The sequence below is a fragment of the Anser brachyrhynchus genome (assembly GCF_964034855.1).
Source record: "Anser brachyrhynchus genome assembly, chromosome: 29".
NCBI lineage: Eukaryota > Metazoa > Chordata > Aves > Anseriformes > Anatidae > Anser > Anser brachyrhynchus.
This window is the reverse complement of record NC_137722.1, coordinates 2,387,217-2,405,725: the sequence shown is the minus strand read 5'-3', so window position 1 is coordinate 2,405,725 and position 18,509 is coordinate 2,387,217. Positions and strand designations below refer to the sequence as shown.

Here is an 18,509-nt window from a genome sequence, read left to right as displayed (position 1 = left end):
GGAGCACGGGGCGGGCGGGGGAGCCGGGGGCGGCGGGGGGAACTGGGGGGGGCGACGACGAGGGGAGACGGGGCAGGCCGAGATGTGCGGCGGGGGGGTGTGGGGGGGGGGAGGTGTGTGGGGGGGGGTCGCTGTAGCCCATGAGCAGCCCCCCCCTCCCCGCCCCGTGCCTCCTCCCCGCCCCCCGTCCTCTCCGTCTCCTCGCCGTGTCCCCCCCGGGGCCGCCCCGAGCCCGTCGGGTCCCGTGGAGGCGCAGCGGAGGCACAGAGAGAGCCAGGGCGAGGGGCCGCTTGTTTGGGTGCAGGTGCCCGTACAGCGCGGACGGCAGCGCGGCCCCGTTCCCGTCCCCATCCCCGGTCCCGGTCCCGGTCCCGTCCCCGCTCCCGGTCCCGGTCCGGGCCCCGGCCCCGACGGGCTCCCACGACGGCTCCGCAGTCGCTGCTCGCCTCCGGGCCCTGGTGGCCCCGCAGCCGCCGCCCGCTCCGAGGCGCCAGGACGCGGCCCCCGGAGCCCCCCCGCGATGCCCGGTGGGGGGGTCCCGGCGCCGCCGCCCCCCCGGTCCCTCCTCACGCCGCCCAGCGCTGGGACCCGGCGGCCCTAGGGGCGTCCGGGGGGGTCCCTGGGGAGCAGGGGGGCTGCGGTCAGCCCCTCCGCTGCGGCTCCGCCGCCCCCCGGTCTTCCCCCGCCGCCCTACCGGGCTCCGCCGTCCGCTTCCCCATGAGCCCCACGAAGAAGTCGTGCATGTCCCCTGCGGAGAGAGCCCGGTGTCAGCGCCCACCGGGCCCGGCCCCGCTCCGGGCCCGCCCCGGGACCCCCCCCTCGGCCGCCGCTGCAGGGCTGGCACCGTCCGGGAGCGGAGCGGAGCGGACTTACGCTTCTGGGGAGACGCCGGCGCCGGGGGACCTGCAAGAGACAAGCGGGAGGCTGAGCGCTGCCGTCGGGGCGGGGACCGGGACCGGGACCGGGTCCGGGACCGCCCCCCCGGCTCTCACCGGCGTCCTCCTCCCGCAGCAGTTGCAGCAGGGCGCTGAAGGCGGCTCCGGGGCCGCCGCGGGCTCTCCAGGGCAGCACCGGGAGCAGCGGCTCGGGGCCGGGGCCGCTCTGCGGGGAAGCGGGGGGGTGAGCGCGGGGGGGGGGGCCGCCCGGTGCCTCCCCGACGGCCGCCCCGACGGCTCGGCCCTACCTGGGAGCGGAGCGCGGGGCCCGGCGGCGGGGCGGCGGCGAAGCGGGCGAGGGCGAGCGACAGGGCCAGGGCGAGCAGGGCGAGCACCGCGCGGCTCCGCATCCTCGCCGGGGCGGGCGACCTGCGGGAGGGGGTCAGCAGCGGCCGGGGTCGCCCCTCGCCCCCCGGACGGCGCGGACCGGGGCAAGGTTTTGGGAGGGGAAAGCAGCGGAACGAGAGATGGGGGCCCGGGGGCAGCCGGCGTTACTGGAGCGGTCGAGCAAACGCTCCCCAGCCCTTTCCAGCTGGGGGGGCTGCGGCACGGTGGGGGCATGGGGAAAAACTGGGGGGGGGGGACGGGACGCGGTGGGGGGCTGCAGTGCAGGAGATGTACTGCAGAGGTGCTGGGGGGGGGGGGGGAGAGCATGGCTGCAGTGCAGAGCTGGGGGTCCCATGCCAAGACCCATGCCCATTGTGCCGGGTTTGTGCCGCCACGCGCCAGCTGGGGCAGTGGAAACGCGTGCAGGACGGAGCACGGACACGCAGAGGTGACAAGCACCCCCTCAGCCTTGCACACTCGCACGCGTTCACAGACACCCACACCAACACACACCCACCCTCCAACAGCCACAGCCCCCCAGGAAGGTCCCAGCCCCAGGCTTCCAGCGACCCCCCCCCAAGCCCTCCCCACCTTCCTTCACCCCTCTCTCCTCCCGGCCCAGCGCTTCCTGCAGCTTCCAGCTCCCTTTCGCCTTCCCCCAGCCCACGCTGGGCGAGGAGCAGAGGCAGCTGCCTCCCCGGGAGACCCCACGGTACCTGGCAGGGGGTGCGGGGACCTGCTCAGCCCTCAGCTGCAGCGCGGGCAGCGCGTCCCTCGCCTCTGGTGGCTGCGGAGCGGCGAGAAGCAGCGGGCAGCGGCCACAGGCTGTGCCGACGGCTCTCGGGCGCGCTCAGCCTGGAGGTGAAGCACCCCAGCGCTAGCAGCCGTGCAGAGCTAAATAAGGGGCTCTGCCCGTGGCACGGCGTGGGTGGGTGAGAGGAGAGCCGCCAATGGGGGCCGCGGGGGGTGGCACCCCCACCCTGCAGCTCAACGCCCACGCAGGCACCGTGACACCCGTTACGCGCGCAGTCACACCGCGGCCCAAGCGCGCCCACGTGGGCTCGCCAGCTCCCCGCCACGTCGTGCCGCCTCGGGGTACGGGGCCAGCACGCAGCCGGCGCCGTGCCCACGCAGCCCCCGGCCCTGCACACGTCATGCATGCGGTGGGACACGCAGCCGAAGATGCCACAGCCTGTTGGCACGTGTGCGTGCACACCGTGCGAGCCGGCCCCTGTCTCCGGCACGCTGCCGTGCTGCCAGAGCCGCCAGTGAGCACTTTGGCTGCGCAGGCAGGCTCTGGGAGGGCTCACGGCGCAGTGGGTCGTGGCTGAGCTGCTGGGATGCGCACGCAGGTGCGTGCACGCACACCTGTGCACAAGCACGCGGGCTGCACGGCATGCACAGACGTGCACACGCACTCTCTCCCCGTGCAGCCCACCCGTGCCTCCTGTCCTGTCCTGGGGCTCTCCCCACCTGCCCGGTCCTGGTCCTGCACTGTCCGTGAGTGGCATGCCCAGCTCCGGGGGTCCCAGCAGCCCTAGATCCAGCCTCATGTCTGGCCACATTCCCCCAAGCCCCTCTGTGACCAGGATGATGGGGGCTTGGCCCCTTGCAGCCCCTCCAAGCACGGCCCAGCTCAGCCTCCAGGCTCGATCCTGCTCCCCCCAGCACTGGAGGGAGCAGCCCCCCTCAACCAAACCCCCCCCAAAATAAACCCACAGCTGAGCCAAGATGGAGAGGGCGATGGGGGGAAGCCGAGGGGCTGGGAAAGACCAGAGGGAGCCCAGCTCTGGCACGAGCCGCAGACTCCAGCCTGCAACAGGCGGCTGCGGCAGCCCCACGGGAAGGGAGGCGGCAGCGGGAGCGCGGTGGCTCACGTGGCACCACAGCCCGGGGCAGGGCAGCATCTGCAGTGCCGGGGACGTTAATTAAATCGGAGCCTGGCCAGAGACGGCCTAATTAATTAATAACACCTACTTGTGTGGTGCCAAGCAGCCGCGAAAAGCAGCGGTGCCCCGGGCTTGTTTACGGCTCTGGCCCCTCTCCATGCACGGGGGGGTCCCTGCGCTGGGAGGTGGCACAGCCCCTCCGGGGCATGGGGAGCACGGCAAGCCCTCAGAGGCACCCCCCGTGCACACACGTGCCCCCCACATGTGCCCGCACTGCCCAAGTGCCCCGGCACGCGTGCCCGCACATGCAGCCCGTGCACAGCAGAGCGCACCGCTCGCTCCAGGCCCACCTGGGAGCTGCTGCTGCCGCGGCCGTGACAGGGAGTTGTCAGCTCTCGAAGTTAACGCGGGTGACGTGTGGGGACAGGAAAAAAAAATCCCTCTCCCGGAGCTTTGACGCGTGCAGGAGAGAAAAGGCAGTGAGGGGAAGGGGGGGCACGGAGCCGCACAGGGACCCTGCAGGCGCGGGGCTGCAGCAGGGACGTGCAGCGGCTCCTTGGCGTCCCCCTGCACTGCCCTGGCCGTGGTCTCGGTCCCCGAAGGTGGCTCCAGTGTGGGAGCAAGGGGGGGCTCTGCACTGACGGGGGGGGGGTGCAACAGGGGGGTCCTGCAGCGGGGCGGGCTGACCGCAGGGGGGGTGGGAGATGGGGGTGGTCAGCGCAGGCGGCAGGGACCTCACGCGCCAGCTGCCTGCAGCCGGCCTGAAATTGCGCCTGCAGCCGAGCGAGCCGCTTTCCCACTTAATGGGAAAAGTGGCCGCAATTTGGGGCCTTTCCAATCACCGCCGAGCCGAGCGCTCGCCGCAATCAGGCGGCAGGAAAGGCGCTGGGCTGGGGGGGCTCCGTCCCTGGGCTGGGCTGTGCCCCCCCCCCCCCAGCACCGCGCTGCCGCATCCTGGGGCTCCCATGCCTGGGTCCCCCCCAGCGCTCCCGTGCCGCAAACACGGCCACGTCCCCACGACACTGCCCGCGTGCAGACACCGGAAAAAAACCATTTAATGGGGTTGCGGTAGTTCTGCTGCTGGGCCCAGTGGGGCAGGGGCGAGGGGTGTGTGTGGGGGGTGCCTGGTGGGCGGGGGGGGGGCTCTCAGTGGACCAGGACCTCCATCTTGTGGCTGCCCCGCTTCTTGCAGACGGGGACGTCTTTGCTGCCCTTGGCCGACTCCACCACGGTGACAGCCACGTCGCCCTTCTGGAAGCGGGTGGAGAACCTGGGGGGGGGCGGGACGGGACACGAGGGGGCGGGGCTCAGGGGGTGCACACCCTGCCCCGCCCCTCCCCTCTTGCCCAATCAGCTGCCTCCGATCCTGCCCCACCCTGCCCCACCCGCCCAAGCCCCACCCACCCCATGTGCCCCACCCACCCAAGCCCCACCCCATGCGCCCCACCCACCTGCCCCACCCACCTGCCCCACCCACCCAAGCCCCACCCACCCCCATGCGCCCCACCCGCCCAAGCCCCACCCACCCCATGCGCCCCACCCACCCAAGCCCCGCCCCTGCCGGCCCCGCCCCGGCCCCGCCCGTACTGGTCTGTGATGTGCAGGGCCAGGGCCTGGGAGGTGGCGGCCATCAGGGTCTGGTGCAGGCGCGTGACGAGCTCGATGAGGTGGCTGCTGACCAGCAGGAGGTCGCCCTTGGTCCCCGCCGCTGCGGTCTGCGGGGCGAGGGGGGGTGTCAGTGCCGCCGGGACCCCCCCCCGCCACCCCCCGGCCCCCCCCCCGGCAGCGCGGTACCTCCTTGAGGTGCAGGGCCAGCAAGCCGTCGGAGAAGCGGGTGACGGAGACGCCGCGGATGTCGCTCAGGCTGAGCACGGTCTTGGGCTGGGCGGCCTTGGGGTCGGCCAGCACCAGGTGCTCGGCGGTCAGCAGCAGCAGGCGCGGCACCGTCTGCGGGGGGCGGTGGTGAGTGCGGCACCGCAGCCCCCCCCCCCCACCCCGACGGGGATGGGGCTCACCTTGCCGTTGGCTCTGTTCACCTTCATCACGGTTTCAGCCATCACCAGCTTGTCCTTGGCCACGGCGTGGAGCTTCTGGTACTTGGGGTTCTGCGTCAGCCCCAAGTACTCGCCCTGGAAGGGCTGCTGCAGGCTGGGGACAGGGGCCATCAGCCGGTGCCACCCCCGCGCCCCCCTCCCCAGCCCCGAGCCCCCCCCCCGGCAAGGCGGCACCTCTTGCTGTAGAGCGTCTTCTTGTCCTTGAAGAGCTCGCTGGCGCAGAGCTTGGCCTGCAGCAGGGCTTTCCGCTGCGGTGTCAGCTGGTCCCGGTACTTCTTGCACTGCCAAGGGATGGGGACAATGCGGCGCCGCTGGCACGGGGGGACACGAGGACCACACGACCCCCCCCCCCCCCATCCCCAGTGCCCCCACCTTCCAGTGGTAGAAGATGTTCTTCAGCTCCTGGTTCGCGCCCGCCAGGAACTTGTAGGGCGCCGGGGGCCAGGTGCGGTCCTGCACCGACATCGGCGGGAGGTTCTTCCGCAGCCCCACGAGGAACTTCTGCACCTGGGGAGGGGGAACGGCAGTGGGTCGGGAGGTCCCCAGGCCCAGCCCCACCGCTGGGGGGGGGGGGGCAGGAAGGCGCCGAGCCCCCTCTCCCCCTGCCCCGCTCACCAGCCGCCGGTAGATGAAGTTGGCCAGGCGCGTGCTGGCGCCAGAGCGGAAATATCGCCGGTACGTCCTGCGGACCTGTGGGGAGACGGCCGTCAGCACGGGCACTGGGACCTCACCACCGCATCCCCCCCATCCCACGGGTCCCTTTGGGACGAGCCTGCATGCCCCCCTACCCTCCCCCCCCCCCCATTTTGGCCCTGCACGGACAGGACAGCCGCCCCAGCCCGACAGGGTGGGCCAGGGCAGACAGACAGACAGCCCTGGGTGCAGCGGATGGACAGCAGGACAGAGCAGCTCACGGGCACGCGGCCCCACGGCGGGGCTGGCCCCGTTACCTTGTACCCTTTCCAGTAAGCAGAAATGGTGCTGGCGGCCAGGTGGCGGTGGCGCTGGACCTTCAGCTCCCGGAGGAGCCTGCGAGACTGCAGCGGGAGAGTCAGAGCCCAAAGGAGCCCAGAGGTGGAGCGAGAAACACCAACACACATAGGGAGCGAGAGGGAGAGAAAGGCAGGAGAGGAGGAAGGAGAGATGGAGAGAGATGGGGTGAGCCCGGTTCCCCAGAGCATGGCAGAGCCGCGGAGCTCCCCACACCCCCCCACCGCATGCCTCCTGCCCATGCTGGGAGAGCCACCGGCCCTGGAGCACAGCCCCAAGCGCCCGCAGGGTGCCCGGCCCTCACCTTCCAGCCCCGCGCGTATGCCTGGAGGAGCAGCGCCGACCGCTTCATCTGCTTGTACTTGTTCTTTTGCTGCAGGGGGGAGCGTGGGGGCAGCGGGGTGAGCAGGGGGGCTCTCACCCGGGAACCCTCCCCCAGTGCCCAGGCTGGGCTTCGCTTTCCAGGCTGGCTCCCGGGGGTGCAGAGCGCTCCCCCCCTGCCACATCACCCCTTCTTGGGACGAAGATGGGGAGGGTGCAGTGCAGCCAGGACCTCTGCCTATCCCCTCCTCACCGCATGGCCCCGGAACCAGGCGGAGATGATGATCTGGCTCTTGCGCATCAGCTGGTACTGGGTCCGGCACCGCCAGCCCCGAAACATCTTCTGGATGAGGGTGGCGAGCTCGCCTATGCGCTCCTGGCGCCGCTTCTCCAGGTCAAAGAGCTGCAGAGAGTGAGGGCGAGCTGCGGGGAGCCCCTGGGGGCTGCAACATCGCCCAGGAGCCCCCTCGATGCGCTCGGGGCTCACAGCAGGGCTCGAGGTCTGTGGGGCAGGCCCCCACCCTGCATCAGACCCTGCCCTGCGCTGGGTCCCCCCCTGCCTGGACTCACGGTGCGTGGCGAGCGGATGAAGATCTTGGTGTAGCCGTAAGCCAGCTCCTCGGGGGGGAACTTCAGCTCCGACAGCAGCACCTCGGTCCCCTCCCTGCACAACAGGGGCATGAGGCTGCTCAGACCCCTCCACTCCACGGCCGTGGGGCTGCGGGATGCTCCCCTGGTCCGATGCCCCCGTACCTGTCGCCGCCCGCCCAGCGGGGCCAGGTCTTGGTGCCCAGCATCTTGTAGCGCTGCAGGAAGGGGCTGTAGAGCTGGCGGAAGGCGTAGCCCGCCCGCCGCACCCGCACGTTCTCCATCAGCCCCAGGTAGCGGATCTGTGCCAGCACCAGCTCCGGCGTGAAGAGCATCGCCGTTTTGGTGTCGTTGGGCTTGATGCACCTGGAGGAGGGTGGTGGTGGGCACAGGGGGGCTCCCGCCACGTGCCTGCTGTGCGGGGTCCCCCCAGGGCCGGTACCTGATGTAGTTGGGGTTCTTGGAGTAGAGGTTCTTCATCAGCGTCGCCACCGAGGTCTTGAACTGGGAGCCGGCAGTGGGGGGCAGCTTGAGGGAGACTTTCTGGGGGTTGCCCTCGGGGAAGAGGGAGCGCAGCAGCGTGTGCCGGGCGGCCCACATGGCCTGCGACAGGTCACGGAAGAGCAGGTCGTTGTTCTTCTCGATGAAGCCCGTCACGTTGTAGGTCACCTGGGTGCGGGAGCAGGGTCAGCACCCGGGGTCCCACCACCCCTGTGGGCGGGGGAGCGCTCAGGCGGGAGAGAGTGGGCAACAGAGGCAGGCGCCGCAGCCCCTGCCCCAGCCCAGCCCTGCAGGCGTCTCCTGTGCAAAGCTGGGAAGAGGACCCGGGCGCCCCCGCTGCACCCAGGGACAGGGCCACGGGTGCCCGTGGGTGCTGCGGACCTTGCCGGCGTAGTGGTGGATGCGGAAGCAGCGCTGCGGCAGGCTGAGGTCCGTGACGTGCTTGGCATTCTGCGTCTCCTTGCTCTCGTAGTGCTTGTGGGTGGCGAAGAGCTGGTTCAGCTTGGTGACGAAGGTGTCCTCGTTCACCACGCCGGGCCGCAGGCACTCCTCGTCCAGCATGGCCAGGATCCCGCACTTGCTCTGCGCCGCGGTGGACAGCGTCAGCCCCAGCCCACGCTGCACACAGCGCCCCAAAACACTGCCAGCACAGACCAGGGGCTCCATCGAACCACCCCAGCCCGGGTCCACTCCAGGCTCAGCCCCGGCTTGCACAGGGTACAAGGGAGGGGAGCTGGGACCCCGACCCGGACCCCCCGCACGTTGGTGGGAGGCAACTCACATTCTCGATCAGTTCACAGATAATGCCGTTGTCAAAAAACTCCACCGGCGTCCACTGGATGCCCTGGGAGCAGATGGGGGTCAGACACGCAGACCCTTGGACACGCACCGCGTGGATCCTGCCCCACAGACACCCCCAGCTGCTGTGGGGCAGGAACCGGATGCCCAGTTGTGGGGACAGGGATCCCGAATCCCTCCCTGCCTTCCTGCTATTGAATCGTCTCCCGGCAGGGAGCGGGGCGAGGAAGGGACGTGCTGCAGAGCCGTCTACGGCACTTCCCCATCCCCGTCCCACCGAGGCTCCTCAGGGCCACAGCCCGCCCGAGCGGCACGAGCCAGGGGTACCTCTCGGATGTATTCCTCCTGCTCCTCCTTCAGGGTCATCAGGATGAAGATCTGCTGCAGCTTCTCGTTGCAGTAGTTGATGATGAACTGCTCAAAGCCGTTGTCCTGCGAGAGAAGGGCCCCGAGTCGCAGGTCCGTGCTGGAGCCCCCAGCCCTGCCCTACGCCCCCCCAGCGGCAGGAGGGGCCCAGGTGGGTCCTGCCGCTCACCTGGAAGATCTCGAAGCCGTAGATGTCCAGGACACCCATCACCTTCCTCTGCTTGCCCGGCTTCACCTGGGAGACGGCGGGGTGCTGAGCCCTGGCTGGGCAGGGGAGGGGGCCCGAGGGGGGCCGGTGCCCAGCGCTCACCTGGATGCTGGTGTTGATGCGGTTCACCAGCCAGTCGAAGAGGCGGCTGTAGATGTTCTTGGCCAGCGCGTCCCGGCAGTAGTAGCCCTGGGGCGAGGGGAGCAGGGCTCGCAGCAGATCCCGGGGGGGCTGCCGGGGCACGAGCCCACAGCGGGGGGCGTGATGGGGCAGGGGGAGAGGTGCCGCTCACCTGGGAGACACTGAGGGCGGTGAGCACGGTCTCATCCCGTGCCTTCACGGTGCGGGAGCACAGCGCCTGCTCCAGCGTGCCGGGGTCCAGCTTGATCAGCTCGCAGATCTCGTGCAGCTCTGTGCGGGGCTGGGGCTGAGTGGGGGGGGCCTGTCCCGTCCCGTCCCGTCCCGTCCCGTCCCATCCCATCCCATCCCATCCCATCCCGTCCCACCCCACCCACCCCGGGCCCTACCCCGTGGCTCGGCGATGCTGCAGGCCTCCATCCCGCTGGCCTGGTAGCAGCTGCTCAGCTCCACGTTGCCCAGCTTGAGCACCACGGCCGTCACTTCCAGCAGCGCCGTCACCTCGGCGGGCGAGAAGCCGATGACCGCCATGGCGTCCTGGGCACGGGCACGGGCAGCTCAGGGGATGGGGAGGGCCCCAGGGCATTTGGGGAGTGGGGGGGGGGGGGGGGCAAGGTTTCCCGGCCCCCACGCTCCCCCGATGGTACCTGCATGTCGCGGAAGTTGGCTGCGTCGTCCATGCCAGGCAGGCTGGAGCTCTCCCGGTTCAGGTAGCCGTAGTGCTGGGAGCCCTGGCGGAGCTTCAGCTGCTCTGGGGGGGCAGAGGGGGCTCAGCCACAGCCCCCCCAAGCCCCTGCCACCCCCCCCAAGCCCCCCGTGCTGGGGGCCCAGACTTACGGAGCAGCTGCGCCGAGCCGCCGGCCAGGAGCTGGTAGAAGATGTGGAAGTTCCTCTCGCCCTTGGTGTGCCGGACGATGCGGGATTTCTCCAGCAGGTCTGCAGGGAGGGGTGAGCGTCACCGTGGCACGGGGCCGGGACCCCGGGGGGGGGGGGGGGGGCAGTCAGTCCGTACTCACAGTTGCTGATGACCCCTCCCAGGGGCTCGCCCTTGAAGTCGAACTCCACGTCCATGTACTTGCCCTGAGGGACGGGGCTGGGATCAAGGCCAGGGACCCGGCAGGGAGCGGCAGCCCCGCTCCCGTGCCCCCAGCCCCGCTCCCCGCCACCCCCCTGCCAGGTCACTCACGAAGCGGGAGGAGTTGTCGTTGCGGATGGTTTTGGCGTTTCCGAAGGCTGCGGGGGGAGGACGGGGTAATGCAGCAGTGGTCGGGGGGGGCCGGGGAGGCTGAGCCGAGCCCCGGGATGGGCGCGGGGCGCGAGGCGCTTACCCTCCAGCACGGGGTTGGACTGCAGGAGCTGCTCCTTCACCTTGTCCACCTCCTCCCCTTTGCTGCACACGGCCGCCACGTAGGACATCACCAGCTTGCTGGCCTCTGCAGGCGAGGGGCCGTCGATACCAGGGCCGTGCTCGCCCGTCCCGCCGCCCCCCCGCAGCCCCGCAAGGCCCCGCGGGGGGCCCAGCCTCTACCTGTCTTGCCGGCGCCGCTTTCACCGGTGATGAGGATACACTGGTCCCGGTCCCGGTCCCGCAGGGAGCGGTAGGCATCGTCCGCGATGGCATAGCTGGGGGCAAGCAGGGGTCAGAAGGGGGCTGGAGGGGACCCAGGGGCCTTCAGGGGGTGCCGAGAGCCCTGGCTCTGGCTGTAGGGACGCCCCGAGTCGACTCCCCCAGCCCCCGAAGCCTTGGGACCCCCGCGTGGGCGAAGCCCTTAGCGGGGCTGAGGAGGGTGCCCGGTGCTCACATGTGGGGCTTCACGGCGAAGAAGTTGCAGTTGTGGTACTCCTGCACCTTCTCGGGGGTGTAGATGGGCAGGGGCCGGTAGGGGTTCACCGAGATCACCACATCCCCGATGTACGTCTGCGGGCGAGCGGGACAGCGCGTGTGCACGCACGGCCGGGAGGACCCAGCCGGGATCCCGGCGCTCCCCTCCCACCCCAGTGCAGCCCCGTGCAGCCCCCCCCCGGCCCACAACCCAGCCCCCGTGTCCCCGTCCCGATGCCCACGTAGATGTCGCTGCGGCGGAAGCGCTCCTGCAGGGTGCGGAGCAGCGACTCCTCGGTGAGCGGGTCCAGCAGCACCAGGTCCCCGACGGCCTCAGCGTCCAGCAGCGTGGCGGCGGCTTCCATGGCCGGGCAGCTCCGGGGCACCTGGGGCAGAGCAGGTGGGGGCTGCGGACCCTTCCCCGAAACGCCTCCGGATCTCAGCAGCCCCGGCACCAGGTGCTCCTCGGTGGGGTTGGGGAAGTTCTGGGGGGGGGGGGGGGGTCGCAGGACGCCCGGCTCCTGCCCACTGGTGCGGGGGAAGCGAGGAGCCCGGCCAGGAAGCCGGGACACCTGGGTCCTATTCTTGCGGCAGGGATGAATTCAGCCTCCGCTTCCTCTTTCCTGGCAGGGGGGAGCCGGGGGCGGGCGGGGGCCGGGCTGGGGGCTGGGGGCGCTCCGCACCCCGGGGCTCTGCCGACCCTGCTCCACCCAGCCCCGGGCTCCGCACCCCGGCGACCTTCAGCCCCGCTTCACCTTTCCCTTTCCAGGGCTGTAAACCCAGCCCCGCTGCCGGGGCCCGGGGAAAGTTCACCGGCGGCGAGGTGGGGAAGGGGCGAAGGGGGCGATGGAGCCCCCCCCGCCGGGAGCAGCCTCCCGGGAGGACGGGAGCGGCCGGGACGAGGCCCCGCAGCCTCCCCCCGGACTGGGCGCCGGGCGCGGACCCCCCCGCGCTGCTGGCTGCGGGACCCCCGGGGCGAGAACCGGGCTTGTGGGGAGGGGGATTCGGACCAGAGCCCCCCCCCCCAGACCCCCTCCCGCAGCCCCGGGGCAGCCCCGCGGTGCCGGGTCCCGGGGCTTCCCCCCCGTGCCGGGGGTCCCTGGGGACGCGAAGCCCCCCGAGACGTGGGGTGGTGGCCGGGGTGCTGCCCCCCCAGCCCCATCCCCAGCGGCTGCAAAGGGGCCGGGGACTCACCTCCCGCTGGCAGGGCACCGGCTGCTGGAGCTGCCGAGCCGGGGCTGCTCCGGATCCCGGTGCTGGGGCTTGGCCCCGGCCGGCCCACGGGGGGGGCGGGGGCCCAGGGCCCTCCCCCCGGGCACGGAGCCCGGCCGAGGGCAGGGAAACTGAGGCACGCAGCACGCCAAAGCTGCCGGGCCCCCCTCGCAGGGTCCCAGCCCGCTGCTGTGCCCTCCCCCCCCCCCACCTCCCCTCCAGCAGGAACAAAGAGAGAAATTTAATTGTGGTCAGGCAAACAAAGGGAGCCTCCTCCCGGGGCTCCGGGAAACCGGGGCAAGGTACGGGGCCGGCAGGCACCCGGCCTCTCCTGCGGCGAAGGCGCCCGAACGGAGCCGGCAGTGGAGGGGGTGCTGCCTCCGCTCCCCAGTCCCCGTCCCCAGGCACTGGGCGATGTCCTGGGCCAAGCCAGCTCCCCTGGGCGGAGGGGCCAGGGCAGAGGAGGGGCGCCCTGAGATAAAGGAAGGAGGCTCGCTAACTAGAAAACGTACTTTATTAAAAAAATATACTCGGTCATCAACCTGCATTAAGCACACCAAGGAGACAGAGGGAGGCATCAGCAGAGGCTGCTCCCGCGGGGGTAAAGCTCAGTACTGGAGCAGAGCAAACCTAGGCCAGAAATAAATCAAAAGCATAAGCAGGGGCAGCAGCACGGCAGGGCAGGGGTAGGGGAGCAGCCCAGGGCGGTAAGGCTACCGGAGGGCAGTTTTATTGCAAAGAAGTTGTGGCGTAAAGACCACTCGGACAGTGGGGCTCTTTTAGGATCAGCGACTGCTACTCCGTTATTAATGACGTAACTTCAGCTTCCCCTTATTGAGGACAGGCTCCCTCCTCACACCCTTCGCTCTACAGCGGCACTTTTTCACTCCTTATTCGTTGGTCAACAACTTTACCCGACGACAGCAGACACCCAGCAACTTCCATGCCTTAACGGCAAGGCGCCTCCTGAACCACCCTTCTTTGTTCCTGCCATACACCCTACGTTCCTCCCGGCCTCGTCGTCGAGTCCGACGTTATCACCAGCCACGGGGCTTGTCGACCCCCGTGGCCACACTCCCACAAGAAGCTGCATAGATTTGGGCGTCCCCCCCCCCCAGACCTCTGCTTCATCCAGGCTTCTTCGCCAGGCCGCCTGCCCTGCGCTGGCCGCGAGAGGAGCGCGGTGGGGACGGGGCTGAAAGCAGCAGCGCAACAGCTCCGGCACCCCCCCGGCACAGGCACTTGGTGGGTGCGCTCCCAGGTGCTGCTGCGGGAGCACGCGGGCGCCCGGTGCCGGCTGGCACCAGGAGGAAAGGGCAGGGAAGCACCAGCCCCCCGCCGGGCAGGGCGCACGTCCGCACTGGGAGAAGGGGAGGCTGAGCCAGCACCTGCGAGGGGTGCCGGGGGCGACCCGCGGGGCCCCGGGCCTCACACCCAGTTCTGACACGCACACGGAGCCCCCTGCCCACGGAGCCCCCTGCCCACGGAGCCGGGGCTCTGCCTGGGAAGCGCTGGGGGATTTTTGGTAGCCGCGGGGGATTACGCCAAGTCAGAGGCGCAGCCTGAGCAGCTGCAGCTCTCGGGCACCTTTGGTAAGCACGAGGAGGAGGAGGAGCAGCTGCCCCCGGGGTGCTCGCCCCACACTGCAGCCTCGCAGCAGGCAGGTGCTGAGCACGCAGGTGCTGAGCACGCAGGTGCCGGCAGGATGGGTCCAAAGTTCCTTTATGAACGTGTCTCCTGCGGGCATCTGCACGCGAGGTGGACCTTTTGCTCCATCCCCGCCCTGAAAGGTGGAGACGCCCTGGCAGAGCGAGGGGGGGGGAGAGGGGCTCCCCCCTGCCAGCCACAGCGCGGGGGCATGGGGCTCAGCGCACACAGGAGGCGGCTCAGCGCCAAGGAGGTCCCTGCCCCTCCGAGGTGTGCACCGGGAGGCACGCAAGCACGCACCCCAAAAGCCAGGGTGGCTCCAGTCCAGCTCAACTCCAGACCAGCGTCCTACGTCGCGGCAGCAGCACAGGCCTCGTGGTCAAGGACCAGCCCCTGCAACCCTCTGCCAAGGAGAGCTGCGACGACGTTTGGTGCCTCAGCCTGGCTGGAACTGCCTGGGGAAAACGAGCGTGCCAGCTCCCCGTGTCCTCCTTCCAGCCCGGCTCTGCTGCAGGGCTCACAGGAGCCCCGCTTGGGGTGGGATCAGAGGCACAGGCGACAGCAGCTGGCCCCTGTAAACACGGCTTTGGGCACCGCAGGTGTCAGGGAAGCAGGGTGACTCCAGCAGTTCTGCCTCTCGCCTTGCAGGGTCCGGGGCAGCTGACCTCAATCAGCATCCAGGCGGTTGTAGGACAGGGAGCAACTCCCGCGGTCTGCGTCAAAGGAGTCATCTTCCTCCTCCTCCTCCTCAAAGAGCTGCTCCTCAAATAAGCTGCCGCCCAGGCCATACTCCTGCTCATGGAAAGAAATCTCTCTGGAGGTGAGGTGAGAGGCGCCGCCCACGAAGTCAGCAAACCTGGGAAGAAGCCACCAAGACGCGGCTGTGCCATCACGCCCGCGTGGCCTGCGAGGTCCTGGCATGCAGGGAGCTGGGGGTGAGGAGTCTGAGTGCTCTGGGACGCAACGCCACGGGCAGAGCCACAGCACAGAGGCTGGGCCAGGGCTGGAGCCGCACGCCCTGCCTCCACACGGTGCCCTGCTTCCACACCGTGCCCTGCCTCCACACGGCGGGGATCTCCTGCGCCTCTGAAGCCAGAGGCGGCAGCACAGAGCGACCCAGGGCTTTCCGAAGCACCCAGAGGAGGTCTCCTGACCACACTGTCGCGGGACGTTACCTCTTGGGAGACTGGATGCGGGAGACTGCGGTCCAGGCAGAGAAATCCGGGCTTCTGCAATAGCTTCGAAGCTCCTCGAGGGCCTTGCGTGTCTCCACCTCGCCCTGGATGCGGTACTCCTCCTCGGTCAGCAGGCGGGGGGGGCTCGGCCCCAGCCGGGCGCTCTGCGCTCTCCTGCCAGCAGCGCAGCACCGGCTACTGCCCTCCCAGCCCGGACTGGGCGCCCAGCGCGGGTCCAGACCCCAGGGAGCTGGGCCAGGAGCCGGCGGTGGGCCGGAGCAGAGCTCGCGGCTCCTCGCTCCCAAGGGAGGCTCCCACACGCGAGGAGCGCGGCGCTGCCCCACACCAACCCGGGGAGGAGGGGCACAGCCCCCCGGCGTACCCGCCCCAGCCCCAAACACCACCAAAACCGCCCCAGTTCTGCAGCACGGGCTCCACCCAGCAGCTCACCTGGCCCAAGCAAGGGCTGGGGTACAAGCGCTCACCTGTAGGCAGCATAGGCCCACTGCATGGGGTGGTCCAGGTGCTTGGCGCAGACGGCTACGAGCACCAAGGCCAAGGCCACGGGGCGGATCTGGATGCCCGAGTACATCAGCAGCAGGCCCAGGAGCTGCAGGGTCCAGGAGAGCAGGTTGATGCTGCGCTCATTCTCCAGCGGGCCGTACCGGTAGCACACGCCGAAGCTCACCAAGCCCACGAGCAGCATGTAACCTGCGGGGGAGCAGAGGGATCGGGAGCTGGGACGCTGCCCCGGCGCCGGGATTTGCCTCTCAGGAGCACAAGCAGAATGTCTGCAGCGACGAGGGGGGCAGGAAGCCCCAGCGCTCCCCAGCAGCGAGCCGAGGCTCTGGTAGGAGCCGCAAGAACCGGAGAGGCGGCAGGTCTGAGGGGCCCACGCTTACTTAGCAGGTACTGCCAGTAGGACTTGCAGATCTCCCGTAGGTTCTTGAAGACGAGCTGAAGCAGGTAGAGGGAAAAGGACCAGCCTCCTACCAGAAGCAAGTAAACAGGACTTTTCTAGGAAAAGAGACGGGAGAATCAAGAGGAGCCGCTGGCAGAGGGCACCCGTGCCTGCCTCCCCCTGACTACCGAGCCTTGCTCCAGGCAAAGCCGGACCCACAGCCCGACACCCCGAGGCCACGAAACCCCGCACGCTCACCAGAACGGGCGTGCGGGCGTGGAAAGGGCTCCTGCGAGCAGCCTCGCCCCCAGCCAGCCTCACGCTCTCACCTTGGGCATGACCTTGGACATGACGTAGAAGACGATGAGCAGCGAGGCCAGCAAGCCAATGCTTATCCCAGCCGAGTAGTAGAAGAGCTGGCTTCTGCGGAGATCGCACGTGCACAAAGTGTTTTACAGCTTGCGGGACGCCCGTGCGCGAACACCCGCTAGGAGCGACCCCCAGGAGCCTGCAGGCTGCAAGGCCAGCCGGGCTCTGCGCACCCCAGCACCTGGTGCCGAGAGAAAGGCACCGCGCATCCTGGGAACGGGGTGGGGAAACGGCCCAGAGCCCCACAGAGCCCCCGGAGCAGGCCCGGCGTCCCCTGGGCAGGCAGAGGGAGGCAGGCGGGGACTCTCCGCCTTCCCGCAGCACGCAGACAAGAGCTGCTCCGCGAATCCAGCACGTCTCAGCCCCCGGCTCACAGGGGAGAGGAGGGGACTCACCTGCTCAGCACATCCCCGCAGAAGAACAACAACAGGCCCAGGAAGAAAACCAGGAACAGCTTAGGGTCAAACCCTGGGAAGAGAAGAAGCCCAGGTTGGGAGAAACCCTGGCAGGGCGCCCTCGGCGCGAGCTCCATCCCAACACACTGACAACGAGTGGGGAGAGGCGGTGCCCGGGGCAAGCCTCCGACCAGCGCCCCATGTCCGCGACTCTGTGCCCCCCGTTCTGCGCCCCGGGGGACTAAGGCGGGCCCCCTCTGCAGCCCCGCTTCCCTTTGCCGCGGGGACCGGCCCTGCTGGCCCTCACACCAGGACCGTGCCCGGTCCTCGCCGCCCCTCGGTGGTGCCAGCGCTTGGCCCCACTGCCCTGCGGCAGAGCAGACGTACGCCGGGACAGCATGACGCAGTACTTGGTGCCGGCCTCCGGCACCTCGACCTTCAGGCAGGTTTTTTGGCCATAGAGGTCCACGTCGATGCTGGTGTTGTTCAGCTTCTCCTTCAGGAAGGAGAAGAGGAAATTCCACACCCTGAACTCCTCCAGCTCCCTCAGCTCCTCCTCGCTGTCCACCTGGGTGACCCGGATGCCCTGGCTGCTGTTGACGCGGATCTGCACATGGCGGGGGGGGGAAGCGCATGGGGGCACTGCTGCGGCTGGGCCAGGCGCTGCCGCGCTGCGGACCTGCGCCACCCCCTCACCTGCACCCTGGTCCAGATGTCGTGCCACTGCGGGGCGTGCGTGTTGGTGTAGCAGAAGCGGTGGGAGGCAGCCTGATAGCAGGCACGGGCCTCGCGCAGCTCGACCACGGCCTCCGCCGCGCCTTCAGGGCGAGGGGCAGAGCAAAGGGGGCTCAGCAGCGCGGAGCCAACGGCGGGCATCAGCGCCCGCCTGCACCAGAGCGCAGGGCGCGCATCCCCCCCCCGGGGGAACACCAGAGACCCCCCCAAGAACCCCCCGAACCCCTGAGAGCCACCTGGAGACCCCCCCGGACCCCAGGGACACCCCCGGATCCCCGGGGAACCCCCCCCAGACCCCCGGACCAGACCCCCGGGCCCCAACCCCGGACCCCCCCGGACTCCCCCATACCCCCGGGGACCACCCCCAAGGCCCCCCCCAGGGCCCCAGCCCCGGACCCCTCAAGACCCCCGGGGACTCCCCCAGGATGCCGTGAACCCCCTGGGCCCCCCCCGACTCCGCGCCCCGCCCCGCCAGGCCCCAGGGCCCTGCGAAGGCCGCCCCCCGCCGGTAACGGCCTCCTGGCCCCGCCCCCCCCGGTGCCGCCCCCCCCCGCCGGTAACGATCTCCTGGCCCCGCCCCCCGCCCGGTACCGCCGTCCCGCGGAGCCGCCGCCGCCCCCAACGGCAGCAGCAGCAGCAGCAACGCCGCCAGGAGCTGCCGCCGGGCCCGGGCCGCGTTCGTCCGTCCCGCCATGGCCGGGCCGCGCCACCGGCTTCCGCTTCCGCCGCTACGTCCCGCCCTCCTCGCCCAACGTCGCCGCCAACTGACAGCTGCCCGGGCCTATAGGAAGGCCGCTGCGGCCTCGCCCGCCCCCCTGCCTCCCGCGGGGCTGACTGACGGGGCTCTCAGCCTATCAGCGCTGCCGGACTGGAGGCAGGCTTAGCCCCGCCTTCCCGTTGCTAAGGCCGCCACCGCCAGCGCCGTTCAGCGAGAACGGCCCAGCGGGGCCCCGCCTAACCGCGAGCACCGCCTTAGCAACGGCCCTGACAGACACTCGCTCCAGCCAATCAGCGCGCAGCCCGGGCCCGCCGCGCGCTCCCGCCCCTCTCCTTTGATTGACAAGCGGCTCCGCCTATCAGGGGGCAGCGCCGCGTTGGCTGGGTCGGGGGTCCCGGTGCTTTCCCGGGGCGACCCCGC

General features: G+C 70.3%; 3 protein-coding genes across 11 annotated transcripts; all 3 read right to left on the bottom strand.

Annotated features, from left to right (window-relative positions):
* Window positions 1-169: 169 nt before the first annotated feature.
* Window positions 170-3,826, bottom strand: TAC3 (tachykinin precursor 3). 4 transcript variants are annotated; one of them, XM_080570554.1, is made up of 6 exons: window positions 1,979-3,826; window positions 1,184-1,304; window positions 993-1,101; window positions 874-924; window positions 695-748; window positions 170-619 (listed from the first exon to the last, which is right to left on the bottom strand). In XM_080570554.1, the coding sequence occupies exons 2-6, from the start codon at window positions 1,283-1,285 to the stop codon at window positions 567-569; spliced, it is 369 nt and encodes a 122-aa protein (XP_080426680.1). In that variant the 5' UTR covers window positions 1,286-1,304; window positions 1,979-3,826; the 3' UTR covers window positions 170-566. The 4 variants fall into 4 exon arrangements, with proteins under 4 accessions (XP_080426680.1, XP_080426681.1, XP_080426678.1 ...); XM_080570555.1 differs by having other exon boundaries at window positions 874-903; window positions 1,979-3,814; XM_080570552.1 differs by having other exon boundaries at window positions 170-748; window positions 1,979-3,816.
* Window positions 3,827-4,182: 356 nt separating this feature from the next.
* On the bottom strand, window positions 4,183-12,358 carry MYO1A (myosin IA). 3 transcript variants are annotated; one of them, XM_080570545.1, is made up of 29 exons: window positions 12,132-12,358; window positions 11,180-11,323; window positions 10,918-11,033; window positions 10,644-10,738; window positions 10,444-10,548; window positions 10,302-10,348; window positions 10,132-10,195; window positions 9,953-10,051; window positions 9,763-9,866; window positions 9,505-9,652; window positions 9,270-9,388; window positions 9,080-9,166; window positions 8,939-9,004; window positions 8,731-8,835; window positions 8,387-8,449; window positions 7,987-8,187; window positions 7,547-7,773; window positions 7,270-7,470; window positions 7,087-7,180; window positions 6,770-6,919; window positions 6,500-6,568; window positions 6,156-6,242; window positions 5,821-5,895; window positions 5,578-5,712; window positions 5,380-5,486; window positions 5,167-5,299; window positions 4,946-5,098; window positions 4,739-4,866; window positions 4,183-4,421 (listed from the first exon to the last, which is right to left on the bottom strand). In XM_080570545.1, exons 2-29 carry the CDS (start codon window positions 11,300-11,302, stop codon window positions 4,298-4,300), a joined length of 3,225 nt encoding a protein of 1,074 aa, XP_080426671.1. In that variant the 5' UTR covers window positions 11,303-11,323; window positions 12,132-12,358; the 3' UTR covers window positions 4,183-4,297. The 3 variants fall into 3 exon arrangements, with proteins under 3 accessions (XP_080426671.1, XP_080426672.1, XP_080426673.1); XM_080570546.1 differs by lacking the exon at window positions 6,156-6,242 and having other exon boundaries at window positions 12,132-12,353; XM_080570547.1 differs by lacking the exon at window positions 12,132-12,358 and having other exon boundaries at window positions 11,180-11,442.
* Window positions 12,359-12,645: 287 nt separating this feature from the next.
* On the bottom strand, window positions 12,646-18,506 carry NEMP1 (nuclear envelope integral membrane protein 1). Of its 4 annotated transcripts, none has more exons than XM_080570549.1 (9): window positions 17,963-18,502; window positions 17,333-17,454; window positions 17,024-17,243; window positions 16,637-16,709; window positions 16,202-16,295; window positions 15,874-15,988; window positions 15,457-15,682; window positions 14,972-15,145; window positions 12,646-14,588 (listed from the first exon to the last, which is right to left on the bottom strand). In XM_080570549.1, the coding sequence occupies exons 1-9, from the start codon at window positions 18,063-18,065 to the stop codon at window positions 14,399-14,401; spliced, it is 1,317 nt and encodes a 438-aa protein (XP_080426675.1). In that variant the 5' UTR covers window positions 18,066-18,502; the 3' UTR covers window positions 12,646-14,398. The 4 variants fall into 4 exon arrangements, with proteins under 4 accessions (XP_080426675.1, XP_080426676.1, XP_080426674.1 ...); XM_080570550.1 differs by having other exon boundaries at window positions 12,646-14,652; window positions 14,972-15,075; XM_080570548.1 differs by having other exon boundaries at window positions 12,646-14,652; window positions 17,963-18,500.
* Window positions 18,507-18,509: the final 3 nt, after the last annotated feature.